Consider the following 26,310-nt stretch of genomic DNA (forward strand, 5'->3'; position numbering starts at 1 on the left):
GTGTTTGTCAACAACCATTCTCTCTAGATTTTTTGCCACATTGTTGCTAAAGGCATATCCAAAAAGACTGTTGCCTGTCTGCCAGTCGCACAACGATGCTAGATGTTTGCCATACTATAGTGATGGCTATCTTTTCTTCTCATGCTGTGGACTTGCTAGTCAAACTGTTGATCAGACTTAGTGTCAACAAGACTGCGTCAACATTTTGGAAATATCTTGTCCTGTTTTCTGACGTTGTTATACTTTATGTACCTGATTCTTCTCCTTTTAAAGAGGGTTGAAATGCATTTTTAGATTATCAGTTGATTTAGATGCTTCATATGAATGTGATTGTATGTTTTGTTTGTGAAGTGCGTGTGTGTGTGTGTGCGTGCGTGTGTGTGTGTGTGCATAACTATGTGATTGCTGAGGTGATCCTGGGCACAGAAACGGAGCCCGTTGAGCCTTCCTGGTTTCTCCCTGTCTGAGAAGCAGATGCCATTTAAAGACACTGGGTCCCACAGGCAGACAGGCACCCCCACCCCATCCATAACTTGTTGTCCAACATTCTCACCTTCTGGATCATTCTGTGTTGGCCATTTTGACAGACTATTAATAGTCAGCCTCCTATGTCAGTCAGTCTCAGTGTGTCTGAATCTGAACTGTTTACTGGCACAGAGTACACAGTACATGCCCTGTCACATACTGGCTCTGCTCTGTGCTGGCACTGGCCTCTCTTGTGCCGCCACGGAAGTGGAGTCGGAAAGCAGATGAAGCAGAACTAAAGGGCTATTATACGGCCAGAGAAAATGGGCCTTGTCTCTGATATAAATTGCAATCCCCACACACAAAAATGATTACATAGTGATCTCATTCAGACTTCTCAGTGTTACTCTTGATTTCTCTTTTCTAAAGTAACTTCAGTCTTTTGCTCTTTATTGCTCTTTAAGAATGCAAACCAAGAGGTCAGACATAAGGATAAAGTTGTTGTTTGGTTGGACAACATTAGTTGTAGCCTATATCTCCACTTTAGAGACATCCAAGTAAATTGTATCAGTATTGTTTTTGAGCTGGTGTTTACTGTGAGCAGTTTTCTTCCAGTTTTTCTAGTAAGAGTTAGAATTCAGCCATGGAATGGTCAGATATTAGCGTCAACATTTTGCATCTTGCATTAACATTTAACTTGCTCAATTGAGGCCATGTCATCGTGCTCTGTTTGAAATGAGCAGAGCGATCATTTTTGGCACTCCCTGATACTAACAACAAGCTGTTGTCTGCCAGCCAAATTTGAGCAAAATCCTAGTTGGTCTACCGTGCATGTTGCCAGAGCAAAGCAAACTGAAAGGGAAGAAAAAGGAGCGTTCCCGTCAGGATTGACTCGGACTCCCGCCTCCCTCTCTCTGTCTTTACTCCGTGGTGTTGGGAATAATACTGCGGTCACACCTGGTGAGCCTGGCTGAGTTTAGTCCTAGGTGAATGGTTGCAGCTAGATAGAAAGAGCTCTGTGATGTCACAACTCCAGAGGGTAGGTCCTGGCTCGCAGCGGTCCACACCCTGTCTGTGTTACTAAGTCATTGCTGTCGGCTCCTCACTGGGACTGAGAACTACCCAGTTGGAAAAAAGGCCCACCAGCTGCATAATGTTGCGGTTTGTGTGTGTGTTGTGAATGATTGCCCGCTGTGTTGGGCTCCACACTCATCAGTGCAGTCTCCCATTGGCTTTTCTCTCTTTCTTGCTTCAATATTCAAGGGAGGATTCAGGCCCATCCAGGTAATAATGACTCTTATCATAACTCTCTGCAGATGCATGGCATGAGGAACACTCCTACCCACCACCTAGGGGTCCTAACCCCTAACATTTAACCTTTAACCCCAGAGCCCTCCTGTGGCCATCATCTTCACTACATTTTTCTAAGTAGAAAACGCATCTTCCCCCCAACATAACAATCTAAGACCACCACACTCACTCTCATGTTCTCTTTTTAACAAACAAAACCTTTTTTAAATAATTCTATCATTTTGATCCATTCTTCTTTCCTCATCTTTGCTTAGTTTGGATGAACTGCATGCAGAATATTAGAACTGTTAACTCTTCCTTTTAGATCTGATAACTCTTCCTCCCCCCCATTTTATTTATTTTTTGTTGTAATTTTTTACCTACCTTTTTCTCCCCAATTTCATGTTAACGATCTTGTCTCATGAGCCTAGAAAATCCCCCCCCCCCAGCCAAACCCTCTCCTAACCCGGACGACGCTGGGCCAATTGTGCACCGCCGTATGGGACTTGCGGTCAAAATACGTTTTTTTACTAAAAATAACCTGAACCTTTAAAGGAAGTTTGTGTACACTTCAGGGTACCTGAATCTCTGAATGATTGGAAGCTGATTCAACTGTGTGGTAAACTTGAGCTCTAGTCGTTAGGATGTCGGCCACAGCTGTTGAGTCTTTCATCTTGCCCAGAGTACGTTGATTGCTGCATAAAATGTTATGAGTTCCCCCAAAAGAGCCTGGCAGTACAGAGCCTCCCATTGATTGTAATATTTAGTCTCCTGCAAACAGCACCGCTTCTGCAGTCATGAGAACATTTTCATGATTCTGTTTTTTATGATGCGCGAAGAGCTGTCTCCAAATCGTAAACACAATCTATACACAGAACTATAATACACTGTATCCCCAGTTTGTCTACATTAGCTATAGCATAAACAGTAACAATTTATCTTAGAGCACTTCCCTTTACAAATGTGACTGTTGTAGACACTGCATTGTAAAGGCCATTTGGTTGCATATAGAGTCAGCATTTGTGGTGTGTAACAGTGTGTGTGGCTGCAGAGATAGGTGAGTAGGTACAGGTGTTGCTGTGCGCTGGTTGTTGGTGGACTCTGGCAGCATGGCACAGTGCTCTCCAAAGCCCTGTTGTAACGGCACAGCAGGTTGGGAGGCAGAGGTGGATGGTAGACTGCTGTGTTTTGAGACCTTTCACAACCTCCATCTCTCTGATGAGAGGGCTGAGTGAACCCAGCTGGAGGGGTCAGGAGTCCTATGGGTGTGCTATGGGTTTAATGCTGCCTGGGGAAAGATGTGCTCTGACTGTTTCAGTGTCTCTCTGTAGACCAGAACAGAGTGATGGAGTGGAAGTGCCATCCACCTGGTCCTCTGAGATGATGCTTTCTGTCCCTTAGGCCTTAGTGGCTATTCTCTCAGAGCCCCTGCATCCCCAAAGCTGAAATGATACCGCACAGGACAGGCATGAAGAGATAACACTGCTGTTGGGACAGTTGTGGTTCCTCTCTTGCTCTTCTGGGACTAACTTTTGCCACATTTATTATCTTTGTGTGTGTCAGTTTTTCCAGAGGGCTCAGATGCAGACAGCGCGGCCAACCATCCCCACCAACGCTCCCTCTATGCGGCCCTGCTCTCAGAACCCCACATCGGCGGTGTACCCCCCCAACCAGCCCACCATGATGATGATGGCCCCCATGCCTTTCCCCTCCCCACAGGCTGCCCAGTACTACATCCCACAGGTGAGACTGACTGACCAGGCTGCTGCTACACTCCAGTAGGCATTCCTCTCCTATTGTCCCACACTGCCTTTAACCTTTTTGTTCTATTCTATCCCCTCTGTTTGTCTCTCTGCAGTATCGCCACAGTACGCCCTATGTGGGGCCGCCCCAGCAGTTTTCAGTGCAGCCGCCGGGGTCTGGCACCTTCTATCCTGGCCCTAGCCCAGGGGAGTACCCTGCTCAGTACGGTAAGTCTCAGCCAAGCGTATGTATGTGTGTGTGTGTGTGTGTGTGTATGTATGTATGTATGTATGTATGTATATATATATATGTGTGTGTGTGTGTGTGTGTGTGTGTGTGTACAGTGGGGCAAAATAGTATTTAGTCAGCCACCAATTGTGCAAGTTCTCCCACTTAAAAAGATGAGAGAGGCCTGTAATTTTCATCATAGGTACACTTCAACTATGACAGACAAAATGAGAAAAAAAATCCAGAAAATCACATTGTAGGAATTTTTATTTATTTATTTGCAAATTATGGTGGAAAATAAGTATTTGGTCAATAACAAAAGTTTATCTCAATACTTTGTTATATACCCTTTGTTGGCAATGACAGAGGTCAAACGTTTTCTGTAAGTCTTCACAAGGTTTTCACACACTGTTGCTGGTATTTTGGCCCATTCCTCCATGCAGATCTCTAGAGCAGTGATGTTTTGGGGCTGTTGCTGGGCAACACAGACTTTCAACTCCCTCCAAAGATTTTCTATAGGGTTGAGATCTGGAGACTGGCTAGGCCACTCCAGGACCTTGAAATGCTTCTTACGAAGCCACTCCTTCGTTGCCTGGGCGGTGTGTTTGGGATCATTGTCATGCTGAAAGACCCAGCCACGTTTCAACTTCAATGCCCTTGCTGATGGAAGGAGGTTTTCACTCAAAATCTCACGATACATGGCCCCATTCATTCTTTACTTTACACGGATCTGTCGTCCTGGTCCCTTTGCAGAAAAACAACCCCAAAACATGTTTCCACCCCCATGCTTCACAGTAGGTATGGTGTTCTTTGGATGCAACTCAGCATTCTTTGTCCTCCAAACACGACGAGTTGAGTTTTTACCAAAAAGTTATATTTTGGTTTCATCTGACCATATGACATTCTCCCAATCTTCTTCTGGATCATCCAAATGCTCTCTAGCAAACTTCAGACGGGCCTGGACATGCACTGGCTTAAGCAGAGGGACACGTCTGGCACTGCAGGATTTGAGTCCCTGGCGGCGTAGTAGTGTTACTGATGGTAGGCTTTGTTACTTTGGTCCCAGCTCTCTGCAGGTCATTCACTAGGTCCCCCCGTGTAGTTCTGGGATTTTTGCTCACCGTTCTTGTGGTCATTTTGACCCCACTGGGTGAGATCTTGCGTGGAGCCCCAGATCGAGGGAGATTATCAGTGGTCTTGTATGTCTTCCATTTCCTAATAATTGCTCCCGCAGTTGATTTCTTCAAACCAAGCTGCTTACCTATTGCAGATTCAGTCTTCCCAGCCTGGCGCCAGTCTACAATTTTGTTTCTGGTGTCCTTTGACAGCTCTTTGGTCTTGGCCATAGTAGAGTTTGGAGTGTGACTGTTTGAGGTTGTGGACAGGTGTCTTTTATACTGATAACAAGTTCAAACAGGTGCCATTAATACAGGTAACGAGTGGAGGACAGAGGAGCCTCTTAAAGAAGAAGTTACAGGTCTGTGAGAGCCAGAAATCTTGCTTGTTTGTAGGTGACCAAATACTTATTTTCCACCATAATTTGCAAATAAATTCATAAAAAATCCTACAATGTGATTTTCTGGATTTTATTTTTCTCATTTTGTCTATCATAGTTGAAGTGTACCTATGATAAAGTACAGGCCTCATCTTTTTAAGTGGGAGAACTTGCACAATTGATGTGTGTGTGTGTGTGTATATATTTTGTGTGTGTATATATACTGTACTCTGCTTACCCTTTTCTTTGTCCTCCCTGACAAAAGCTCCTGGACCTCAATACTATCCAGGACAGCAGGTGTACCCCCCCTCACCCTCCATCATAGTGCCTACACCGCAGCAACCTCCACCAGCCAAGCGTGAGAAGAAACCAGTGAGTATCTCAGCACGCTGCCGTCTCCACACAGACACACATGCCATTGTCTACCAAACATTTTCCTATCATACACTCCCCATGTATGTAAGCATACACATACAGATACACACACTAGCAGAGGCCATCTGCTCAGTTACACACCAACTTTTCCATTTCCATATGCATATTGAGAGGATATGAGAAATGATCCCTGAAGTTTCTGATAAGAGACACTTCTGGATCCATCAGCCTTTTTGAGTTACATTTTAAACGCATTCATTATTTTACAGAGAAGGTTTGAGGGATGACATGGGTTGATTTAGATCAAGGCTGCCAGGAGGGTTTCTGTGTGTGGAAGGAGGGTTGGTTTGAAATGTATGCCAGGCCTTAATCTAGCTCTGATGCTTGGGAGCTCGACCTCGAGGGACCCCACTTTGAGCCTATTAGCAGTCATTTTGACTGCAACATTCTAACAGTAATACATACATTTCATATATGCCATCGGAAAAATAATCATTTGGTTGTGTTTATAAAGGTTTTGGTTATTTCAAAGAACACTATCATTTTGATTAGTTTGTTACTGTAGGCCGTCTGCTGCTGCATGCTCATTCGTGAAGCGCCTGGAATAGCTGTTATTCTTAATATTTTGAAATGGAGCTCATCTCTTCAAATTTGAGATTTATTTGTCAAAGGTAAGCGTTTTTGAAACCTCAATCTGCACTTTCTGGTACTATATAGAAATCAAACGTCTTACCTGCATGTGACTAGGAGGATTTGAAGAAGTCACTTTTTGTTGCTCCATTTCCCTGCCTCAGTCAATTACAAGCTGCGCTTCATATACAGTTTGACAATTTATGATTGTCAATTTAATCTTGTTTTAAGGCTAACTCTATATGTGAAATTAGTTTCAATCGGGTGTTGGTGTAGTTTCGATTGGCCATCATTAGGGTTGCTCATTTTGGGGAATATTCAGAGTTGGAAACTTTACGTGGGAATATATGGGAATTAACGGAAATATATGCCAGTTAATATTAAAACCATTTAAATGTAGAATTTTTTTGCATTGGATATACACTGCTCAAAAAAATAAAGGGAACACTTAAACAACACAATGTAACTCCAAGTCAATCACACTTCTGTGAAATCAAACTGTCCACTTAGGAAGCAACACTGATTGACAATAAATTTCACATGCTGTTGTGCAAATGGAATAGCCAACAGGTGGAAATTATAGGCAATTAGCAAGACACCCCCAATAAAGGAGTGGTTCTGCAGGTGGTGACCACAGACCACTTCTCAGGTCCAATGCTTCCTGGCTGATGTTTTGGTCACTTTTGAATGCTGGCGGTGCTTTCACCTCTAGTGGTAGCATGAGACGGAGTCTACAACCCACATAAGTGGTTTAGGTAGTGCAGCTCATCCAGGATGGCACATCAATGTGAGCTGTGGCAAGAAGGTTTGCTATGTCTGTTAGCGTAGTGTCCAGAGCATGGAAGCGCTACTAGGAGACAGGCCAGTACATCAGGAGACGTGGAGGAGGCCGTAGGAGGGCAACAACCCAGCAGCAGGACCACTACCTCCGCCTTTGTGCAAGGAGGCTGAGCTACTGAGCCTCATTTTGACTTGTTTTAAGGACATTACATCAAAGTTGGATCAGACTGTAGTGTGGTTTTCCACTTTAATTTTGAGTGTGACTCCAAATCCAGACCTCCATGGGTTGATAAATTTGATTTCCATTGATAATTTGTGTGATTTTGTTGTCAGCACATTCAACTATGTAAAGAAAAAAGTATTTAATAAGAATATTTCATTCATTCAGATCTAGGATGTGTTATTTTAGTGTTCCCTTTATTTTTTTGAGCAGTGTATTTACCATATCATATGGAGACAAACATAATTGCAAATGATTAAATCCTTCCAATAGAAAAACAACAATTTAGTTACACAAACAAACGTACAATCAATACAACAATAGAAACATCTATGTACAGTGTGTGTGCAAATGTAGAAGAGTAGGGAGGTAAGGCAATAAATAGGCCATGGAGGCAAAATAATAACAATTTAGCATTACACTGGAGTGATAGATGTGCAGATGATGATGTGCAAGTAGAGATACTGGGGTGCAAAAGAGCAAGAAGATAAATAACAATATTGGGATGAGGTAGTTGGGCGTGCTATTAACAGATTGGCTGTGTACAGGTACAGTGATAGGTAAGCTGCTCTGACAGCTGATGCTTAAAGTTAGAGAGGGAGACATAAGACTCCAGCTTCACTGATTTTTGCAATTTGTTCCAGTCATTGGCAGCAGAGAACTGGATGGAAAGGCGGCCAAAGGAAGTGTTGGCTTTGGGGATGACCAGTGAAATATACCTGCCAGAGCGTGTGCTACGGGTGGGTGTTGCTATGGTGACCAGTGAGCTGAGATAAGGTGGGGCTTTTCCTAGCATAGATTTATAGATGACCTGGAGCCAGTGGGTTAGGCAATGAATATGTAGCGAGGGCCAGCCAACAAGAGCATACAGGTCGCAGTGGTGGGTAGTATATGGGGCTTTGGTGACAAAACGGATGGCACTGTGATGGACTACATCCAGTTTGCTGAGTAGAGTTTTGGAGGCTATTTGGTAAATGACATCGCAGAGGTCAAGGATCAGTAGGATAGTCAGTTTTACGAGGGTATGTTTGGCAGCATGATTGAAAGAGGCTTTGTTTTGTGGAAGAGGAAGGCGATTCTAGATTTAATTTTGGATTAGTTGACTCTTCACATGGGATGATTTCACTGAACAACAACAAAGGGAATATTAAATGGTCCCCAATAATCCATTGCATCTCCCAAAAAAGGTTTTCAACATATATCTGTAAAATTATAGTCTAGAAACTTAAGTTTTGGTTGTCTTTCTCTCAGGCTTCCATGTCTTCTCCCTAGACCTCCTCAATGTCCACGTCTTGAAAATCAGACTCCGAGACCTCATCTTCACTGTTACTCTCCAACCTTGTTGAGGATGGCTCGTTGTTAGGCTCAAAAAGCCTCACATTTTCCCGGGTGTCCACCAATTTCTCAACCCTTGTATTGTTCAGCCTGTTCCGTGGTTTGGTCTGTGTTCCCAAACAAGGACCAGGTGCATACTGAGGTGGCTGATGTTGGTGGGATTTGGAGGATGATTGAGGCAACAGGGGAAAGAGCCTCAGCTCCACAAAGTCCCTTCCACCAGGTTGTTGATGAGATGTGTTGGCACAACTGCCATATTGCATCTCCATTCCAAAGCACTTGCTTGGAAGTGTATATTGCCAGACTGCCAGATACCTTGCCCTCATCCAGGCCAAGGTGGTGCGACATTGTAGTGATGACACTAGAGGTCGACCGACTATGGTTTTTCAACGCCGATACCGATTATTGGAGGACCAAAAAAAGCCAATAACGATTAATCTGACGTTTTTATTTTTTTTATTTTTAATAATAACAATTACAATAATACTGAATGAACACTTATTTTAACTTAATATAATACATCAATAAAATACATTTAGCCTCAAATAAATATTGAAACATGTTCAATTTGGTTTAAATAATGCAAAATTAAAGTGTTGGAGATTAAAGTAAAAGTGCAATATGTGCCATGTAAGAAAGCTAACGTTTAATTGCCTTGCTCAGAACATGAGAACATATGAAAGCTGGTGGTTCCTTTTAACATGAGTCTTCAATATTCCCAGGTAAGAAGTTTTAGGTTGTAGTTATTATAGGAATTATAGGACTATTTCTCTACCATTTGTATTTCATTAACCTTTGGCTATTGAATGTTCTTATAGGCACCTTAGTGTTGCCAGTGTAACAGTATACAGTGGGGCAAAAAAGTATTTAGTCAGCCACCAATTGTGCAAGTTATCCCACTTAAAAAGATGAGGCCTGTAATTTTCACCATAGGTACACTTCAACTATGACAGACAAAATGAGAAAAAAAATCCAGAAAATCACTTTGTAGGATTTTTTATGAATTGATTTGCAAATTATGGTGGAAAATAAACTTTTGTTATTGACCAAATACTTATCTCAATACTTTGTTATATACCCGTTGTTGGCAATGACAGAGGTCAAACATTTTCTGTAAGTCACAAGGTTTTCACACGCAGTTGCTGGTATTTTGGCCCATTCCTCCATGCAGATCTCCTCTAGAGCAGTGATGTTTTGGGGCTATTGCTGGGCAACACGGACTTTCAACTCCCTTCAATGCCCAAAAAGAGACATTCTAATGATAAGTATCTCACAAGCATATTATGAAAGTAAATAAAACATATTATTTATCTTTGTTACCTAACTAATTCTGATTCAGCTATGACATTAATCATTTTCACCTCGAATAGAGGAAGAGGGACTTTTGTCAGAGGTTGCTTGTTGTGAGCGCTGAAGGAACTTTATGCACTTGGCCAGATGATTCTGCATCTTTGTTTCATTCTTCACATATGATTTGGCATAGTATTTGCAAATGTACACAGCTTTTCCTTCTACAATAGCAGCAGTGAAATGTCTCCACACATCAGATAGTGCCCATGACATTTTCCTGTAAAGATTAGAAAGAAATTAGTTTAAAAAAATAAAAAAGGATCAATAGTTAAGCAGTTAGATTAAACAACTCCTTTGTACGATAAATGTTTTAAAATTAAATGTGTATGGAAACAGGTGAATTACCACTCCTCAGTTAGCAGGCTCAAGCAAGCTAAAACCCACATGGTAGCAAGAACTAACTAGCAGAAATTGTTAACACGTTAGAGTTGATTTAAACACACTTTGCTGTAGGCAACTATTTACTAGTTAACAAAAAGTAATGTATGTCATATAAAATATATTCACCCCACCCAGTATTCAAAACTTACCAGAAAGCATGTAGTCCTTGGCTCAGACAGTGTAGTAGTGTGGGCTCAAGAGCATCTCATTAGAGTGCAAGATCTTGAGAATCAACAGCTGTACATGTGATGGAATTGGGGATAGTTTAACAAAAATATGCCACAAGACCTAGAATTGCCTTGTGTATCCCACAAAAAAGGTTCACTGTTATAAGATAACTTTTTTGATTAGTTTATGCACAATTCCCGATATTCCAAGGCTTAACTTCCCATGGACAATTTCCAGCCCTTTGCAACCCTAGCTGTTATTAGCTGTGCAGGCTGACAGCTGGTTAATGAGGGGTGGCAAGGGGAAGGGATGATATGTCCTATTAACTTCTTATAACACACATTGATATTGAAATTCTAACAACATACATGTGTTAAAAAAATATATATTTTTGAAAAGTCCAGGGCAGAGGTGGCATGACTTTAAAAATGGCAGAGATGTTTTCATTTTAAATGAATATGCTGTCAAAATGACTGCCTCTGCGCTTCTAGTGTTTATTCTTCTGCCAGAGAACCTTTGATCTAGGGCCAGTGGGAAACTTTAAGGTATTCAGAAATATAGTGCTGTTCCGTTTGGACTCTTATGACCCACTTGTTAAGACTCGCATGAAAATATATTATCTTGCTAGAAACCCTTTCAAGTGCCTCTGCTGAAATACTGTTAAGCTTTTTCTCTCTACATTTGCACAAGCTGAATAAAAATGTCTGAAACTTTTGGTCACAGATGCACTCCTGTACACGACACACTCACTGTTTTGAATGGCTGGGTGAGGGTTGCTCTGAATCGCTGGCACTTTAGTGAGATGCCGCTCCTTTTGTGTCATTGTCCTCCCAGATCCGTATCCGGGACCCCAACCAGGGCGGCAGGGACATCACAGAGGAGATCATGGCAGGGGGCACAGGGAGCCGAAATCCAACCCCCCCTGTCGGACGGCCCTCCTCCACCCCCACCCCTCCGCAAGTAAGGACACATCTTCTCTCATGCTGCCTGATATTCGGCTTATTTTCTCTTGCACGCGTACACACACACACACACAGGTTGCCATTGTGTGCCACTGGCCCACTGAACTGAGCTGTTAGCCTTTCACCCATGTCTGTGTAATCTGTGCCCAGGGAAGACTGCTTGGTGTTGGGAGGGAACAGGCAATTAAGCCACCGGGGCTTTGGCACCACGACAGACAGAGCCATGCATGCAGGCACAGCACATTTTCTGTGTTTGTAATCCATCCTCTGCCATGCTGCGTTAGACACAGCCAGCCACTCTGACTTCAGCCACTGTCCCTTACTCCCTGCCCCCCACCCATTGCTCTGCAACTGGGCCCAAACACACTTATCTGGCCTCGCCTTCACAACCTTTGCTATCCAATTTGAGTAACAGAAAACCATGGCTATTTTACAAAAGTGATCTAAACACTTTCGTTGTTCATAGTAAATGTGTTATCATATTCATCTTTGACACATAGATATATGGCTTACACATGTGTAATAAATAAATAAATATATATTACCTATTAGTACCTACCTGCATGTATCACTGTATCTCCTCCCTCACTTGTGCAGTAAATGTTGTGGAACATGTCGTTTATGCTTTTTGTCCCTCCATGACAAATCCAGAATAAGATTCTATACTTCATTGATTCAAACGAAATGAGTCATTGATGTGCTGAGAATTTTAATAAATGGGTTAGCTGACAACATCACAAACTATGCTCACGCTTCAATGGGGCAGACGTCTGTGTTGTGATTTTGGATGGTCAGATAGCTAGCAACAATGACAAGACGCTGACATGTGGGGAGTCGTAGGTGGCTTGTTTTATCTTGTTCTTGATAACATGTCTTATTTTGACTAGAGGTCGACCGATTATGATTTTTCAACACCGATGCCGATTATTGGAGGACCAAAAAAGCCGATACCGATTTAATTTTATTTGTAATAATGACAATTACAACAATACTGAATGAACACTTATTTTAACTTAATATCAATATCAATAAAATCAATTTAGCCTCATAAATAATGAAAAATGTTCAATTTGGTTTAACCTGTTATGGCTGCAATCCCGATATCGGGATCGATATGACAACTACCAGTGAAAATAGAGGGCGCCAAATTCAAACCACAGAAATCTCATAAATACAATTCCTAAAACATACGTCTTACATGATTTTAAAGCTATTCTCGTTGTTAATCCCACCAAAGTGTCCAATTTCAAATAGGCTTTTCAGCAAAAGCACTACAAACGATTGTTAGGTCTCCACCAAACCACAATAAGCACAGCCATTTTCCAGCAAAATATAGCATTCACAAAAAGCATAAATAAAGATAAAATGAATCACTACCTTGAATTATCTTCATCAGATGACACTCATAGGACTTCATGTTACACAATACATGCATGTTTTGTTTGATAAAGGTCATATTTATATTTTTAAAAATCGGAGTTTACATTGGCTATTTAGATTCACTAGTTCCAAAAACATCAAGTGATTTTGCATAGCCACATCGTTTTAACAGAAATACTCATCATAAATGTAGATGATAATACAAGTTATACACATAGAATTATAGATTTACCTCTCCGTAATGCAACCGCTCTGTCAGATTTCAAAAAAAGTTTGCGGAAAAAGCAACCCATCTCATAATCTGAGACGGCACTCAGAACAGTAGCCAAATTAGCCTCCATGTTGAAGTCAACAGAAACCAGAAAATACATGATAAATGTTTCCTTACCTTAGATGAACTTCATCAGAATGCAGTCCTAGAAATCCCAGGTCCACAATAAATGCTTGATTTGTTCGAAAATGTCCGTTATTTATGTCCAATTAGCTACTTTGGTTAGCGCGTTTGGTAAACAATTCCAATTGGTAAAAAGTCACAAAGAGCGTCCACTATAACGAGACGAAATGTCCAAAAGTTCCGTAACAGTCAGTAGAAACATGTCAAACGATGTACTGAATCAATCTTTATAATGTTGTTTACATATATCTTGAATAACGTTCCAACCGGAGAATTAGAATTACTTCAGATGAGCGGTGGAACGCAAGTCCTTCCCCTGTGAACACGCCTGGTGAAAGCATGGTCCACTCATGGCTGTGGTGACTATTTCCTGTGTCAATCGACCCCCCCCCCCTTCACATTAGTCATCAGACAAAGTTCTATTGACTGCTGACATCTAGTGGAAGGCGTAGGAAGTGAAAACTCATCCATATCTCGCTGTAATTTCAATGAGACCTTGGTTGAAAATCTGCCACCTCCAGAAAAAAAAACAGGAAGTGGAATTTCTCAGGTTTTTGCCTGCTATATGAGTTCTGTTATACTCACAAACATAATTCAAAAAGTTTTAGAAACCTCAGTGTTTCCTATCCAATACTAATAATAATATGCAAATATTAGCAACTATGACTGAGGAGCAGGCCGTTTGATATGGGCACCTTTCATCCAAGCTACTCAATACTGCCCCTGCAGCCATAAAAAGTTAAATAATGCAAAAACAAAGTGTTGGAGAAGAAAGTAAAAGTGCAATATTTGCCATGTAAGAAAGCTAACGTTTAAGTTCCTTGCTCAGAACATGAGAACATATGAAAGCTGGTGGTTCCTTTTAACATGAGTCTTCAATATTCCCAGGTAAGAAGTTTTAGGTTGTAGTTATTATAGGAATTATAGGACTATTTCTCTCTATACCATTTGTATTTCATTAACTTTTGACTAAAGGATGTTCTTATAGGCACTTTAGTATTGCCAGTGTAACAGTATAACTTCCGTCCCTCTCCTTGCTCCTCCCTGGGCTCGAACCAAGAACACAAAGACAACAGCCACCCTCGAAGCAGCGTTACCCATGCAGAGCAGGGGGAACAACCACTCCCAGGCTCAGAGCGAGCGAGTGACGTTTGAAACGCTATTAGCGCGCTCTAACTAGCCAGCCATTTCACTTCGGTTACACCACCCTAATCTCAGGAGTTGGTATGCTTGAAGTCATAAACAGTGCAATGCTTGACGCACAATGAAGAGCTGCTGGCAAAACGCACAAAGTGCTGTTTGAATGAATGTTTATGCGCCTGCTTCTGCCTACCACCGCTCAGTCAGATACTTAGATACTTGTATGCTCAGTCAGATTATACGCAATGCATGACACGCTAGATAATATCTAGTAATATCATCAACCATGGTTAGTTAACTAGTGATTGATTATGATTGATCGTTTTTATAAGATAAGTTTAATGCTAGCTAGCAACTTACCTTGGCTTACTGCCTTCGCGTAACAGGCGGTCTCCTTGTGGAGTGCAACAAGAGGCAGGTCGTTATTGCGTTGGACTAGTGAAAATCTGTCATTCTGCCCCTGAACGAGGCAGTTAACCCACCGTTCCTAGGCCGTCATTGTAAAATAAGAATGTGTTCTTAACTGACTTGCCTAGTTAAATAAAGGTGTTAAAAAATATTTAAAAATCTGCAAAATCGGCGTCCAAAAATACTGATTTCCGATTGTTATGAAAACTTGAAATCGTCCCGAATTAATCGGCCATTCCGATTAATCGGTCGACCTCTAGTTTTGACTGATGTCACGTCTATACTAATATGACTCAAATTGGCTAGCTTGCCAACCAACATCTGTAACGATGTATTTGAGACGACAAGTGCTCATTGTAAAAATATATTTATATTTTCAATAAACATTATAGTTTACATTGTTGTCAACGAATTATAGTTGACATGTTGTCAACAATTTAAGCCAACCCCATCTGTATTGCCCCATAGTTGCGTACAAGTCAGTTTTGTTGTTTAACAACCAACCCATCTATAGAAATAGGCAATCATCTTTAAATTACAGTTCTTTTTTCTGGATTCTGTAGAGGGAAAGCTTTTGTGACACTTCCTCCCTGTCCTCTCCTTGGACTTTAACATTCTCTCCTCTCTTTCTGTGTTTTGTCCTTTTTCTTTTTACTCTCCTTTCTTTTGCTTTGTTTAACCTTCTGTGCCTCCATTTCCCTGTCATTCACACTCCACCTCCCCTACTCTTGCACGTTCTTTTTGCTGCTTCTTCTCCTTTTCTACCTTTTGCCTGCTTTCCATGGTTGCTGTCTCCTTGCTTGTCTCCCCCTGTTTTTTCCTTGGCTAATGTATCTAACCATACCCACTGGTCTCCTTATTTCCGCTTAATTCTATTTTTGTGCTTATTTGTCTGTCTGTGTTGCTAGTTTTTATGGACGCACCCTCATTATCCTCACATTTTCTACCTCAAATCGCAGCAGCAGCCGGGCGGTAGCCAGACTCCGGAGCAAAGCCAGGGCCAGGCCAACTCAGCCTACAGCCTGGAGCTCCCCCAGCAGCCACAGCAGCAGCTCACACCTGGGGCTGCAGCCAGCAAGCCAGGGCCAGGTCTGACCCTCTACCCCCGGCCCTCACCCCTCCATCCTTCAGGCAGAATACATCCCTGCTTTGAGAGCAGCGGCCTGAGGAATAAAACGTTTTTTAGAACCTGAATGTTGACTCAGTTAAGAGATTGGCATAAATAATGGTCTCTTCTTTTGTGTTTAATGTCTGTTATCTGTTCTCTTTTCCAGTAGATGATAAGCCAAAATTGGAGCTGCTTGTCCAGAAGTCTTCCTCTCCCGGGCTTGGTCAATCAGAACCTTCATTGGAAAGGCGAGAGGCCAGTGCATCTGTAACTGCTCCCTCTCCCCACTTGGATCCAGAGCTTCCCTCCCCAGCCCCAGTGTTGGTTTCCCCCATCCTGGCCCCTCTTCCTGTTGCCGGCCCTATTGAGCAGCCCTCTGCCGTGGAGCCCACTGCTCCCCCTCCCTCTTCTGCAGCGGACCCCAAGCACCTGCCACTCACGACTCAGTCCCAGACCTCAAACACAGAGGAACTTCTTCCAGAAGCCCCACGCACCCTTGCTGCTTCCCCAGCCCTAACCCCTAAGGCTTTGAATGGCCATGCTGACACTGGGGCTGAGATGGACACCCAGTCTCAGGAGCACTACCCCCTTGCTCCCTCCCTATCCCCAACCCAGCCCCAGGCTTCAGCCCCGGCTCCTAGAGAAGACTGCAGTGAGGCTGTGCCCAGTGTGGTGAGGGCAGAGATGCCCCCTGCTGTCATGGACCCTATCGCACCAATCACTGTGATGCCAGTCACTCTGACCTCCAGCCCTGCGCCTGCTGTTCCAGCGCCTCCCCCTGGCCTTCCGCCGCTAGTGCAGGCCACAGCAGAGACCAGCAAGCTCTCTGACACTAAAGACATCCCTCTCAAAGCAGGGACAGAGAGACTCATCACACCAAACAGCAAGCTTGAACCACAAGCCCTTTTCAGAAAGAGTCCCACTACAGGTATGTGCATAGCCATGGATACAGACATGACAGCGTGGATGTCACATGGATGCCTATGTGTGTATACTATAAATAAACAGTTAACGGTTGCTGATAGACAAGACTTGGATCAGCCAGACTGAACTCCATGCTGACTGCTGAGAACAGCACAGTGCTTACACTAACAACTGTATTTAATTGTTATTCTGGGGAGAAGGCCACTGTTTTCTGCTAGTATAATAAGTCTAGTCATTGATATTTAACGGAAGAAATTTGGGGTAAATCGCCAGCCTATAGCTGACTTTAGCTGTTGTCTCTGCAGTATGTCAGACTGTTCCTGCTACACCAAAAACCTGGAAGAAACCAAATGAAGGGAGTCCTGTTGGAGATGCATCACAGAGGGAGACTGAGGTAAGCAATGATGCTTTCTATTCACTCTATGGGGGGGGCACACATGCCCTCAGACAAACCGTCGAACAGGCAAAGCGTCAATACAGGACTAAGATTGAATCGTACTACACCGGCTCTAACGCTCGTCAGATGTGGCAGGGCTTGCAAACTATTAGACGACAAAAGGAAGCACAGTCGCGAGCTGCCCAGTGACACAAGCCTACCAGACGAGCTAAATTACTTCTATGCTCTCTTTGAGGCAAGCAACACTGAAGTATGTATGTATGAGAGCATCAGCTGTTCCGGACGACTGTGATTACTCCGTAGCTGATGTGAGTAAGACTTTTAAACAGGTCAACATTCACAAGGCCACATGGCCCTACAGATTACCAAGATGTGTAATCCAAGCATGCGCTGACCAACTGGAAAGTGTCTTCACTGACATTTTCAACCTGTCCCTGACTGAGTCTGTAATACAACATGTTTCAAGCAGACCACCGTTGTCCCTGTGCCTAAGAACACTAAGGTAACCTGCCTAAATGACTAGGACTCACGTCTGTAGCCATGAAATGCTTTGACAGGCTGGTCATGGCTCAAAACACCATTATTCCAGAATTTGCATTCCGTCCCAACAGATCCACAGATGACGCAATCTTGATTGCACTCCACACTGCCCTTTCCCACCTGGACAAAAGGAACACCTACGTGAGAATGCTATTAATTGACTACAGCTCAGCGTTCAACACCATAGTGCCCTCAAAGCTCATCACTAAACTAATGACCCTGGGACTAAACACCTCACTCTAACTGGGTCCTGGACTTCCTGACGGTAGGTAACAACACATGTGCCACACTGATCATCAACACGGGGGCCACTCAGGGGTGTGCGCTCAGTCCCCTCTTGTACGGTCTGTTCACTCATGCCAGGCACGACTCCAGCACCATCATTAAGTTTGCCGACAACACAACAGTGGTAGGCCGACAACGATGAGACAGCCTATAAGGAGGAGGTCAGAGACCTGACCGTGTGGTGCCAGGATAACAACCTCTGCCTCAAGTGATCAAGACCAGGAGATCTATTGTGGATAACAGGAAAAGGAGGACCGAGCACGCCCCCTTTCTCATCCACAGTGATGTAGTGGAGCAGGTTGACAGCTTGAAGATCCTTGGGTGTCCACATCACCAACAAACTATCATGGCCCAAACACACCAAGACAGTCATGAACAGGGCACGACAAAGCCTATTCCCCCTCAGAAGACTGAAAAGATTTGGCATGTGTCCTCAGATCCTCAAAAAGTTCTACAGCTGCGCCATCGAGAGCATTACTGCCTGGTATGGCAACTGCTCGGCCTCCGACTGCAAGGCACTACAGAGGGTATTGCGAACGGCCCAGTATATCACTGGGGCCAAGCTTCCTGCCAACCATGACCTTTATACCAGGTGGTGTCAGAGGAAGGCACAAACAATTGTCAGACTCCAACCACCCTAGTCATAGACTGTTCTCTCTGCTACCGCATGACAAGCGGTACTGGAGCACCAAATCTAGGTCTAAAAGACTTCACAGCGTCTACCCCCAAGGCATAAGACTCCTGAACAGCTAATCAAATGGCTATCCAGACTATTTGCATTGTCCCCACACCCTCTTTTACACTGCTGCTACTCTCTGGTTATTATCTATGCATAGTCATTTTAACTTTACCCAACTGTACATATTACCTCAATTACCTCGACTGACTTGTGCCCCCCCACATTGACTCTGTACCAGTACCCCCTGTATATAGCCTCGGTACTGTTATTTTACTGCTGCTCTTTAACTATGTTCTTTTTATTTTTTTAAACAACAATGCCGTTTTAAGAAAAATAAGTGTTAAGGGCTTGTAATTAAGCATTTCACTGTAAGGTCTACACCTGTTCTATTCAGCGCATGTGACAAATAACTAGGGTAGCAAAGGGTTGAAAACTTTCTGGTAAATTTTCCTTAAATTTCAGGGGGAAAGTTCCATAGGAAGTTAAGCCTTGGAATTTTGGGAATTTGCTTAAATTCATCAAAAATGTTAGCTTATTACAGTGAACCTTTTTTGTGGGATACACAAGGCAATTCTAGGTCTTGTGGCATATTTTTTTTTTAAACTATCCCCAATTGGATGGAATTTCAACCCTCTGCATGCACAGTGAATTCTTCCATCACATGTATAGTACACTCTTTCATCAAATGTACAGCTGATTCTCAAGATCTTGCACTCTAATGAGATGCTATTGAGCCCACACTACTACACTGTCTGAGCTGAGGACTACATGCTTTCTGGTAAGTTTTGAATACTGGGTGGGGTGAATATATTTATATGACATATATGACTTTTTGTTAACTAGTAAATAGTTGCCTACAGCAAAGTGTGTTTAAATCATCTCTAACGTGTTAACAATTTCTGCTAGTTAGTTCTTGCTACCATGTGGGTTTTAGCTTGCTTGAGCCTGCTAACTGAGGAGTGGTAATTCACCTGTTTCCATACACATTTAATTTTAAAACATTTATCTAACAAAGGAGTTGTTTAATCTAACTGCTTAACTATTGATCCTTATTTGTTTTTTTTTACTCATTTTTTTTCTAATATTTACAGGAAAATGCCATGGGCACTATCTGATGTGGAGACAATTCACTGCTGCTAATGTAGAATGACAAGCTGTGTACATTTGAAAATACTGTGCCAAATCATATGTGAAGAATGCAACAAAGATGCAGAATCATCTGGCCAAGTGCATAAAGTTCCCTCAGCGCTCACAACAAGCAACCTCTGACAAAAGTCCCTCTACTTCTATTTGAATGAATCAGACACGTTATCGATAGCAACAGCTCATGGTCCTGGAATCAGAAGTTTTTTTGACTCAATGGAGGAACGTAGTCAGAGAAATGCTGATGAACTAGTTCACCTCTGATGCTCACAGTGTATTGGAAGAGATTTCTGAATGTTCTTCACCCAGCATACACCACTCCAACCAGACATGCTTTATCTACTAATTTACTGGATGTAGAGTTCAACAGTTCAAGTGAAGATCAAGCAAATCATCTCTGATGGGTGGTCAAATGTTCGTGGGCAAGGAATAATTAACTACATTTCCACCCCTCAACCAGTATTATACAAGGGACAACAGACACACCGGTCCCTACATTGCAGATGAGCTGAAGGCAGTCATCAATGACCTTGGACCACAGAAGGTATTTGCACTGGTGACAGACAATGCTGCCAACATGAAGGCTGCTTGGTCTAAAGTGGAGGAGTCCTATCCTCACCACACCCATTGGCTGTCCTGCTCATGCATTGAATCTGCTCCTCAAGGACATCATGGCACTGTAAACAATGGACACACTCTACAAGAGAGCCAAGGAAATGGTTAGGTATGTGAAGGGTCATCAATTTAAAGCAGCAATTTACCTCACCAAGCAAAGTGAGAAGAATAAGAGCACCACCCATTGTCATCATGTTTGACAGTCTCCTGGAGGGGAAGGTGTCTCCAATAAATGGCCATATCACAGTCTGCCGATATGAACAGCCCCATCAAGAGGTTCACCTTTGCTCCAAGCAGAGGAAACTGCAGTTCTGAAATGCATCAAAAAACGTGAAGACTTCTGCCTGAAACCCATACACGCTGCAGCGTACACGTTGGACCCCAAGTACGCTGGCAAGGGCATCCTGTCTGGTGCAGAGATCAACAAGGCCTATAGTGTCATCACTACCATGTCTTGCCATCTTGGCCTGGATGAGGGCAAGGTTCTTGGCAGTCTGGCGAAGTACACTTCCAAGCAAGGGCTTTGGGATGGAGATGCAATATGGCAGTTGTTGCAACATATCGTATCAGCCACCTGGTGGAAGGGACTTTGTGGGTCTGAGGCTCTTTCCCTGTTACCTCCATCATCCTCCAAATCCCGCCAACATCAGCCGCCTCAGAGTGCAACTGGTCCTTGTTTGGGAACACACACACCAAAGCACGCACCAGGCTGACTAATACAAGGGTTGAAAAATTGGTGGCCATCCGTGAAAATTTGAGGCTTTTTGAGCCTAACAACGAGCCATCCTCAACAATGTTGGAGAGTGACAGTGAAGATGAGGTCTCTGAGTTTGATGTTCAAGAGGTGGACATTGAGGAGGTCCAGGGAGAAGACATGGAAACCTGAGAGGAAGACAACCAAAGCTTTAGTTTCTAGACTATCGTATTACAGATGTATTACAGTATGTTAAATGATTTTGGGAGATGCGATGGATCATTGGGATCATTCAATATTCCCTTTCTTTTGTTTTTCAGTGGATTCATCCCATGTGAAGAGTCAAATCATTTGATTAAAGTAGAATTTGTGACTAAACAGCTTTTTCTTTTTTTTCTATTGGAAGGATTTAATCATTAGCAATTGTCTACTTAAGGTAAAAGGTTTGCTTCGGTCTCCATTTGATATGGTAAATATATACAATAAAAAAAAAACATCTGCATTTAAATGATATGAATATTAATGTGCATATATTCCTGTTAATTCCCACAAAGTTTCCACCTCTGAATATTCCCCAAAATGTGCAATTCTATAAATAACATTTGATTTTATTAATGATTTGAAGTGTTGTCGTCTGATTTTGTTGATTTTTATTAGAATCCCCATTAGCCACCACCAATGGCGACAGCTAGTCTTACTTTACCTTCCTTGGACACTGTGCTAACTAACCTCCAAACGAGCTTCAATGCCATACAACACTCCTTCCGTGGCCTCCAACTGCTCTTAAACGCTAGTAAAAACCAAATGCGTGCTTTTGAACCGTTCGCTGCCTGCACCCGCCCGCCCAACTAGCATCACCACCCTGGACGGTTCCGACCTAGAATATGTGGACAACTATAAATACCTAGGTGTCTGGCTACACTGTAAACTATCCTTCCAGACTCATATTAAACATCTCCAATCAAAAATCAAACCTAGGGGCCTCCGGGTGGTGCAGTGGTTAAGGGCGCTGTACTGCAGCGCCAGCTGTGCCACCAGAGATTCTGGGTTCACGCCCAGGCTCTGTTGCAACCGGCCGTGACCGGGAGGTCCGTGGGGCGACGCACAATTGGTCTAGCGTTGTCCGGGTTAGGGAGGGCTTGGCCGGTAGGGATATACTTGTCTCATCGCACACCAGCGACTCCTGTGGCGGGCTGGGCGCAGTGCACGCTAACCAAGGTTGCCAGGTGCACGGTGTTTCCTCCGACACATTGGTGCGGCTGGCTTCGGGGTTGGATGCTCACTGTGTTAAGAAGCAGTGCGGCTTGGTTGGGTTGTGTATCGGAGGACGCATGACTTTCAATCTTCGTCTCTCCCAGACCCGTACGGGAGTTGTAGCGATGAGACAAGATAGTAGCTACTAAACAATTGGATACCACGCAATTGGGGAGAAAAAGGGGTAAAATTAAAAAATCAAATCTAGAATCGGCTTTCTATTTCGCTACAAAACCTCCTTCAATCGCGCCGCCAAACTTACCCTAGTAAAACTGACTATCCTACCGATCCTCGACTTCGGTGATGTCATCTACAAAATAGCTTCCAACACTCTACTCAGCAAACTGGATGCAGTTTATCACAGTGCCATCCATTTTGTTACCAAATCACCGTATACCACCCACCACTACTACCTGTATGCTCTAGTCGGCTGGCCCTCGCTACATATTCGTCGCTAGACCCACTGGCTCCAGGTCATCTATGTCTATGCTAGGTAAAGCTCCGCCTTATCTCAGTTCACTGGTCACGATAACAACACCCACCCGTAGCACACATTCCAGATTATTTGTTGCTAGACCCAAAGCCAACACCTCCTTTGGTCGCCTTTCCTTCCAGTTCTCTGCTGCCAGTGACTGGAACGATTTGCAAAAATCGCTGAAGTTGGAGACTTTTATTTCCCTCACCAACTTTAACCATCAACTATCTGAGCAGCTAACCAATCGCTGCAGCTGTACATAGTCCATCTGTAAATAGCCCACCCAATTTACCTACCTCATCCCCATACTGTTTTTATTTTATTTACTTTTCTGCTCTTTTGCACACCAGTATCTCTACTGCTCATTTATCACTCCAGTGTTAATCTGCTATATTGTAACTATTTGCTCCTATGGCCTATTTATTGCCTACCTCCTCATGCCTTTTTCACACACTGTATATAGACTTTCTTTTTTCTACTGTGTCATTGATTTGTTTGTGTTATTGGCTTTTTTATTGTTTACTCCATGTGTAACTCTGTTTTGTTGTCTGTGTCACACTGCTTTGCCCTATCTTGGCCAGGTCGCAGTTGCAAATGAGTACTTGTTCTCAACTAGCCTACCTGGTTAAATAAAGGCGAATTTAAAAAAAATTATTAATGGGTTCCGACATACATCAAAAAATACATCACAGACAAAAGACGAGTTACATACATTTAAAAACATGAGTATGATGTGTGTGTGAGTGGTTAGATATCCCGCTCATTGCTCACGGAGCAGTGCTTGCACAACGTTCTGACGCTCCACATCTCTTTCCAACCTCTCATTGAAAGAGGTAATATGTCAGGCATATTGGGCCAAAATCAATGATAGCCTATTGTGTAGATAATAGAACGAACATTAACTTTTAAGAGATCAGATTTTGTTTTTAATACTTTGCTACAATCCTCATCTTTGTAAGTCACCTTGCTTTTGCATGTGTGTCTTATCAGTTTCTTTAAACTCCATGACAGGGCTATAGCAGCACACAAGTAGTCTACAAATGCATGCTGGGCCAGTCATGTCCTGAGCTCATGAAGTAAGTACTACTGGAGTGAAATTGGAGCAGGTGAGAAGGCTGACACTCCAGCCTTTGGGAAACTCGCTCCGCGCTCCAGTCAAATTGGGCACGTTCCAGCTCCGCTCCCCACACACAGTCTGGTGTACATCGATCAGTTACACATACATGTTAATACATGCACACACAAAGTAGGTTGACTATGGAAACTATTTGGAATTTCCAACTGTTTCTTTACAAAAACCAGAAGCGATGCAGTCAGTCGTTCCTTAACTCTTAGCCAAGAGAGACTGGCATGCATAGTGTTGATAGTATCCCTCTGATTATAATGAAGGGCTAAGACTCGGCAAGGAGTTATCCATCATGATCAGTGTTCCAAACCCCCTGTGTGAAGTCCACTCTGTCCCTCTATCTCACCCCTCTCCCTCCCTTGCCTCCCCCAGGATGAGCTCAAGCCTGTGGAGGAGGCTGCTGGAGACCAGGCCCTGCAGCCCGCCAGGCCCCATAGTAGCAGCAGCCCGCCCCCACCCTCAGCAGCGCCTCCAGCCATGGAGGCAGAGGAGAAGCCCCCTGCCCCAGAGGAAAATGGGGAGGCTGAGCTGGAGCCCATGAGGAACAGGGCTGGGCACACCTCGGAGACAGAGAGCAGTGACAGTGGGGCCACCCCTGGGGACAAGGAGGGCTCTACAGGAGCACCCCCAGACCTCTTCCAGGAAGGTAGGTGGGCAGTTATTAGCCTCAGTTTCAATTGTGTCTTTTCACTTAGTGTTGACAATCAAGTCATGCAACCTTTGCACAGTATGAGATGAGCAGGGCTGTTTTCTTCCTCTCGTTGTTTCCTCAGATCTGCTGGAGACCAACGGGAAGCGCCAGTACAACCGGGACTTCCTGCTGGGCTTCCAGTTCATGGCTGCCTGTACACAGAAGCCAGACGGGCTACCTCAGATCAGTGACGTAGTTCTGGACAAGGTGTGTGTGTGTGTGAGTGGTCTGAGCAGAGCTCCAGTCTAGTGGACAGAATGAGTTGTGAGCAAGCCCCTAAACCCCACAGTGGTTCAGTAAATATTCAGGACTATAAATTGATAGTGTAAGATGTTAGCAAAGTAAGTTGCTTTTGAAAAGAGCTTTTCTTTCAAGTACAGGGATTATTTATATAGAACAAATAGCATGAGTAGCTGTATGTGATCCCTTTAGTAAGCACAAGACCAGATGTATAGGTTTTTTTCAGCTATTGTCTAATAGTCATTTATGAAATGATAGGCTTCTGGTAAATGAATTTCCCTCGTCTCCACATAGGCTACATACTGTTGGAGCCTATAATGGCTAGCCCATAGACATCCTGTTTTGATTAAAATCACATTGCCATTATGTCACACTTGGCAGTGTTGATAATTCAGCCCCAGAAAAGGAGCATTAAGGCTGGCAATGATTGATGTACAGTCCCAGGAGTCATATTTTTCTCCCTGAGAAAATGTTCGCTGGATGAGAGTACTAAGGGAAGTCCAGGACAGCTGAGAGAGCTGTAGTTGTTCTCCCCCTTCCCTTCCCCCACAATGTTCCCCTCAGTCCTCCTTCCACATCTGGTTCTGACTTCACTCACTGTGCCAGTCACAAAATGTGTTTAAACATAATTTATCGAAAGCATAGCTGAAACACAAAACAACATACGAAGTTGGTGGTGAGCTAGGACTGTTATTGAGAATCCACCACCGCTCAGTAAAAACCAGTGGGATAGACCTGGGGGGGGGGGGGGGTCTGGCCAGTCTTTCTCCCCAGTGGTAGGCCAGAAACAACTCCCAGCCCCTACCTCAGGCACTTCATGTAGATCTGAAATAGTTGATGGGTATATGCAATATGGTAGTAACCCTACCTTTCCCTCTGATGGGCTTGGTAGCGGTTTCACCATATTGATCATTATATTATTATTGTTATATATTCATTATTGCACCTATCCAAGGTATGTGACAGTGAAACATTATTTGATTTGGGTTATACAGCCACTGCTTTTCCCCTATGGCTAGGCCCACAGTGTTAGAGAATCACTGCTCCCCCTGCTGGTCTGTCAGCTCACCATCTCGCTCCCTGTGTGTCTGCAGATAAACCAAAACAAGCTGCCAACCCGGGCGGTGGAATCCAGGGTGATCTCTCGTGGCCCTGACTTCACACCTGCCTTCGCTGACTTTGGCAGGCAGATGAGTGGAGGACGCGGCGCTGCAGTGAGTCACGCACACGCTCACGTAATTACTACTCCTCCACCTGACACCAACACAACACCCCTCTTTCTCTCAAATAATGTCTCTTGTCTTTGTGTTTCTCATATTTCTCTCTCACATGCACTCAGAGAATATTACCTTGTGCGTTTAACTTCCCCCAGAGTCTTCTGGTATGGTAACAAAC

At 43.5% G+C, this 26,310-nt stretch overlaps 1 protein-coding gene across 17 annotated transcripts in view; it reads left to right on the plus strand.

Annotated features, from left to right (window-relative positions):
- Positions 1 to 26,310, plus strand: part of LOC139371169 (eukaryotic translation initiation factor 4 gamma 3-like) — a 75,794-nt gene that overhangs the window by 31,125 nt on the left and 18,359 nt on the right. For 5 of the 17 annotated variants that reach the window (XM_071111304.1, XM_071111305.1, XM_071111317.1 and 2 more), the window contains exons 7-17: positions 1,729 to 1,749; positions 3,319 to 3,498; positions 3,614 to 3,725; positions 5,487 to 5,593; positions 11,286 to 11,420; positions 15,704 to 15,833; positions 16,019 to 16,780; positions 17,082 to 17,170; positions 24,357 to 24,630; positions 24,758 to 24,882; positions 26,010 to 26,150. In XM_071111304.1, the coding sequence (XP_070967405.1) occupies positions 1,729 to 1,749; positions 3,319 to 3,498; positions 3,614 to 3,725; positions 5,487 to 5,593; positions 11,286 to 11,420; positions 15,704 to 15,833; positions 16,019 to 16,780; positions 17,082 to 17,170; positions 24,357 to 24,630; positions 24,758 to 24,882; positions 26,010 to 26,150 (2,076 nt within the window). The remainder of the gene's footprint in view (positions 1 to 1,728; positions 1,750 to 3,318; positions 3,499 to 3,613; positions 3,726 to 5,486; positions 5,594 to 11,285; positions 11,421 to 15,703; positions 15,834 to 16,018; positions 16,781 to 17,081; positions 17,171 to 24,356; positions 24,631 to 24,757; positions 24,883 to 26,009; positions 26,151 to 26,310) is intronic. The other 12 variants (XM_071111309.1, XM_071111312.1, XM_071111319.1 and 9 more) reach the window with 9 other exon arrangements.

This window comes from Oncorhynchus clarkii, chromosome 17, assembly GCF_045791955.1.
Source record: "Oncorhynchus clarkii lewisi isolate Uvic-CL-2024 chromosome 17, UVic_Ocla_1.0, whole genome shotgun sequence".
Classification (NCBI taxonomy): Eukaryota; Metazoa; Chordata; class Actinopteri; order Salmoniformes; family Salmonidae; genus Oncorhynchus; species Oncorhynchus clarkii.